Source organism: Buceros rhinoceros, unplaced genomic scaffold (assembly GCF_000710305.1).
Source record: "Buceros rhinoceros silvestris isolate BGI_N320 unplaced genomic scaffold, ASM71030v1 scaffold34949, whole genome shotgun sequence".
Taxonomy (NCBI): domain Eukaryota; kingdom Metazoa; phylum Chordata; class Aves; order Bucerotiformes; family Bucerotidae; genus Buceros; species Buceros rhinoceros.
Genome location: NW_010431487.1, coordinates 1,142 through 6,358, shown reverse-complemented (window position 1 = coordinate 6,358; position 5,217 = coordinate 1,142). Strand labels below are relative to the sequence as shown.

At 59.6% G+C, this 5,217-nt stretch overlaps 1 protein-coding gene across 1 annotated transcript in view; it reads right to left on the bottom strand.

The window, feature by feature from the left end:
• Positions 1 to 5,217, bottom strand: part of LOC104499884 (A disintegrin and metalloproteinase with thrombospondin motifs 10-like) — a gene marked incomplete at both ends in the record, with an annotated part of 12,508 nt that overhangs the window by 6,213 nt on the left and 1,078 nt on the right. Inside the window, 2 exons of the mRNA XM_010143450.1 lie at positions 471 to 604; positions 5,051 to 5,153. Coding sequence (XP_010141752.1) covers positions 471 to 604; positions 5,051 to 5,153 — 237 coding nt within the window. The remainder of the gene's footprint in view (positions 1 to 470; positions 605 to 5,050; positions 5,154 to 5,217) is intronic.

The window sequence follows — 5,217 nt, the reverse complement described above, 5'->3', positions numbered from 1 at the left end:
CGCGCCTTGGCGAGCCCTGTGGCTCTGCCCCATGGCCCGCCGTGGCCCAGCAGCGGGTCACCAGCACGGTTATGGTGCAATCCACAGTATATTCAGCCCCGCAGTGACAAAACAATCCCAGAGACACAGGAAGGGAGACGAGACAGAGAGGGAGCCTGTCTGGCTGCCGGCTGCGGGACGTTTGCCACTCCCACAGTGCTTTCTTTATAATTAAACTTTAATAGCCCTCCAGATCCCCTGTCAAGGGAAATATCAAGTGCCTGGGGCTACACGGGTGGAAATGCAGAGACCCATCACTAACACAGGCCAACGTGGCACCACGTGGCCATGGAGAGTGGCTGGGCACGACCCGCAGCTGGATGTGCTCCCGCTCCCATAGTGCGTGCCCGTGTCCCTGTGGGCAGACGGAGGGTGCCGGGGGCTCTGCCCTTCCCTCCCCATCCTGAGCCTGTCTCAGACCCCAGCAGCACCTTGCACTCGCCGTTGACGCAGATGTCGTTGGAGTCCTGCCGGCACGGTGTCCCGTCCACCACGGCTGCGGCTCGTTCCGTGTAGAAGTTGAAACCCTCGGCCAGGCAGTTGAGGGAACAGGCTTTCACCCCCCCTGTGAAAGCAGCAGAGCGTCAAACAATGCCACAAAGGAGAGCAAAGATGTGGAGAGCCAGACCTGGACAACGGCTGCCTTATCCTCAGCCTCTCCACGCCTCTGTCCTGTGCCTGGCCCGTGGCTCAGCTCAGGTGCCCAGGAGGATGTCCCTGCTGAGCAGAGGGACCCACGGAGGGTGCCGGGCACCCTCGTTATTGATCAGCACCCAGTCAAGACCCTTGACCTGGACACAAACACACGGTGAGACACTGACCCTTCTGCACAGCCGGGGAAACACGGGCTCTGTGTGACGGGGAGGGAAACAAACGGACTTGTTCTTGTCTGGTATTGGTCACTCCTGGGTCTCCTCGCACTTCACAAGGGCTGTCAACACCCTTGTGCCCATTTTACAGACAGGGAAACTGAGGCAGCAGCTTCTAAGTGACTTGTCCAAGGTTTTTCAGCTACTAGACCAGAACAACCAAGTTTTCCAGCTCCTGGACCAGTTACTAGGCCACAGCAATCATTTCTTTCTGTTCCAGGCTGGTGGATACGAGTCCTTCACAGCAAAGACGACAACAGCAGCATGCGGCTGAAGGGGAAGGATGTTCAAGCTACCACTAAAATACCTGCTTCCCAAAGCCTTCGCCAAAGCACTGTCTAAGGAACAGAGCACCTGAAAGCAGCTTGGGGGGAAAGAAAGAACAAAGCCGGGAGAGGGAGGAACAGGAGCAGACACGAGAGGGGAATTCAGCAGCTTGGAGGAACGCTGTCGAGCAGGATGCCGGGGCAAGCCCCTAAAGAGGCGATTGATCAACCCTCCTTCTGGAGAGCCACCCCCCAGCACCCTGGGCTCTCTCCCACCTGGCAAGGGAGCTCCAGGAGTTTCGGACCCCAGAAAGATGCTTTGAAACAGCACAACATGCCTTGACATTCCTGGAGATAGGCATTAAGGACCATATTTTCATCAGCAACAAGGATCCAGCCCTTCCTCTCCCAGCACAAGCCCCATCGGGCATTCGGCTCCAGAGGAGCAGCAGAGGCCGTAGGTTGTCACCTATGCCAGGCGGGTCCACCACCACAGGAGAAGCGCCCACTTCCACAGAACGAGTGGGATGCCCTCAGCCTGCCCACTGCCCCGTTACTGGGAAACAAGCAGCAGACCAGACCATGCAGCCCCGAAGAGCACAGGGTCTGCCTTAAACACCGGGCAGGTCCCCGAATCCCCAGCGAGGGGAACACCCCGGTCACGCATCGGCCCGCTGAGTGCTGCCGCCCTTCGCCTTGGGCTGCAGTCCACGGTCAGCGACAGCCGGCTCAGCCACGGGTCTGCCTTTTCATCTTTAATATGGTCATTAAAGTAGAACAGACTATTTTCAGCTGGCTGCTCGGTGCCTCAGCGGATGTTCTGCTCCTCCTGCCTGCCCTGTCCCGCAGAGGAATGAAAGCGCGTTATAATTTATGACGAGCCATCTCCTGTCTGCGGCAGGACCTGCTCCTCCCCAGCCCTCCCCCAGCCCCGTGAGCTGCTCCGCTCTCCCTGGGCTCCTGCAGCCGCCAAGAGCAGGATGAATAACTAAGCGAATAAAGCAAAATAAACAAACAATTAAAGCCGCATTCCACGAGCTATCTGCTGACTGTTGAGCGCCGAAAGGCTGAGCTCAGCGCTTCTCGCTGGGGCTGCGTCTGGCGATCCCCGGGGCTGGGCTCCAGGACTGTGATAAATCACTGCCCGGAAAACACGCTGGACTGGCCCCGTGCAAAATCCGACCTCCCCTCGCTGGTGACCCGGTGGCTGGCGTCAGGCTTTCCGCGGGTGGCTCCTACCCCATGCCCTGCAGGATCCGTGTCCTCCCCATCTGAGCTCGTGGGGTTCTCCTTGTCTTCAGGGTGGGGGTCCTCTGTGCCCAGGGCACGTCCCCAAACCAACACGGGGCCAGCAGCTGACCGGCAAGCAGCACGAGCACCCCTGCACCACCACACCTTTCGGCAAAGGGCTCAGCAGAGGGTCAGGGTGGCAACTGGGTCCCCAAGCAGGGACACATGCCCAAACCCAACTGGAAGAGCAGATGGGCAGAGGCAGAATGCCCAGGGATGAGGCTGCCAACAAGGATGCTGGGGGGCTGCTTCACGGGGCCAGCAGCTGACCGGCAAGCAGCACGAGCACCCCTGCACCACCACACCTTTCGGCAAAGGGCTCAGCAGAGGGTCAGGGTGGCAACTGGGTCCCCAAGCAGGGACACATGCCCAAACCCAACTGGAAGAGCAGATGGGCAGAGGCAGAATGCCCAGGGATGAGGCTGCCAACAAGGATGCTGGGGGGCTGCTTGTGGCAGTGGGGAGGGAAGGACTGACACCCGCCACCCCAGAGCTCTCTGGGCACCACTGAGAGAGTCCAGGAGGGAGTGAGGGAGATGATGGTCCACCTTCATGGCCTCCCCGATGCAGGGGTAGGGATGGCTGCTAGCACAGGGGCTTCAGGGGGACAACACGGGTCCTGAGAGCAAAACACCCATGGCAAGGGGAGGTCAAGAGGGGGCTGTTCCCCGGGGGTCTGATCTATGACGTGGAGATGGTGGAGTTCAAGGGACACTCCCTGCCTCTGCCCGAGATGTACCTCTGGCAGCCAAAGGTCACACAGGCAGATGAGGTCACACACCACAAAATCACACAGGCAAGGGAAGATGCAAGTACTGGTGCTGCTGAATCACAGAGGGGTTTGGGTGGGAGGGGGCCTTCAAAGGTCCCCTAGTCCAACCCTTCTGCCATGGGCAGGGACCTTTCACTAGACCAGGCTGCTCACAGCCCGCTCCGACCTGACCTTGAACCCTTCCAGGGATGAGGTATCCACAGCTTCTCCGGGCAACCTGTTCCAGCGTCTCCCTACCCTCATCACACACCGTTTCTTCCTCAGCTCTGCTTTCCGGCCCCGGAGAAAGGTCTCTCCGTCCCTTTATGTACTGAGCAGCCAGTCAGGTCTCCCCAGCCCTGACAGAGCACCCAGACTTGGGCAAATATGTTCATAGGTGGAGGGGAGCAGTGATGACACCTTTACCACCTCCATAGTCCCAACCGATCCGAGGGTCCGGTGAGGACAGCCCAGGCCATGAAGAGCCGATGCTGCTCATCGCGGCTGGCAGCTCCCAGACAGGCGGGTGTCAGCACACTCCTCTTCTCGAGAGCTGGGAGACGAGTGCTCTCCTGGCCAGGGGCTTGGGCCCCAGAACAGCCTGAGGAGCTGCAGCCTCCAGCACCTCTCTGCCTGTGTGAACGTGCCTCAGTTTCCCTACCTGGACCACTGACCGCTTTTGACACTGAATAACCAAAATATAACTGCTGAACAACACAGCTCCTCACGACCGTGACCCACAGCCAAGCTGGAGAGCCAAGACAGGGAGCTCCCAGATCCCTTCAGGCCATGATCGTGCCAACGCTTGCAGCCTCCAGGGAGGGGACAGGTTTCAGCACCTTATTTTATGGAAGAGGAAGCTTAAGCAGAGAGAGAGGAAGGGGCTTTTTTTGAAAGCCAAAGCAAAAGTCCGTGTCAGAGCCAGATCACAATTCACGGGCCGATGTTCAACTGGCCAACCATCCCCTGGACTCACACCACCGGGCCGTGCCTGGGGAACAGAAAGGTCCGAGCGAGGGCAGGTCCAGCCTGGGGGGCTGTCTCCCCCCTTGACACCCATCAGGGTCTTGGCGGGACTTACTACTCTGCAATTTTATTACATTTTTACTGATCCATCCCCTGCAGCCCCAGCACATCTGCTCCAGCTGCTGGGGCCCACGGGGAGGTGGGTTTATTTATCCAGCTGCGCAGGATTTCCCCAGTCAAGTTCATTAACTACATGAAGGAGACGCGCTGTTCTTTCTCATTATGAAGAGATTTCTGTCACAGAGCCCCCTCCCGCCCCCTCGCCTCTGAGACACTGGGGCAGGACACAGGAGGACTGACCTCGGGATGGAGGCAGTGCTGCTGTTCGGGGGATCCACCAGTTCACTCCCTGTGCAGGAGCTGGGAGCTTCACCTGCCTGTGTGGGCAGGGCTGCCCAGACACTAACATCCCCCTTCTCTTGTCCATCTTGTCCTTCTTCGCCCCCTCAGCAAGGGGAAGAAGCTGCCCAGCTCCGATGCTGCTGGAAGTGTTCCTGGCAGAGCAGTGATGTTGCTGGGCAGTTGCACAGGGGTAAGTGACCCAGGATGGGGGACACGGGCGTGGGGCAGTGCCAGGGACAGCTGCCTGGAGGGATCGATCACATTGATCTGCAGCTATAGGAGGGGAAGGCAGCACAGCCCAGGCAGCCTGTGGGACCCGGGCTAGCAGAGCTGGTGACTACCTGCCCGCCAGACCACTTGGACCATGAGACCTGCTCCTGCAGAGAAGAGGGGAGAGGAAAGCCCTGCAGGACGCTGCTGCAGCCCTGCCCGAGCCAAGGGATGCTCAGCCCGGCCCCAGCACTCACCTCCCCGGTACGTCTTCCAGGTGTAGTACTTCCCTCGGAAGGGAACGTTGTCAAATTCGGCACACTGGAGCTCTCGGAAGTCCTGGGAGCCCGGCGGGCAGTCCTGCGGCCACACAGCCAGCGGTCAGTGTGCGGGAGGCAGCGGCCTGCCTTAGCTGCTAGGAGGG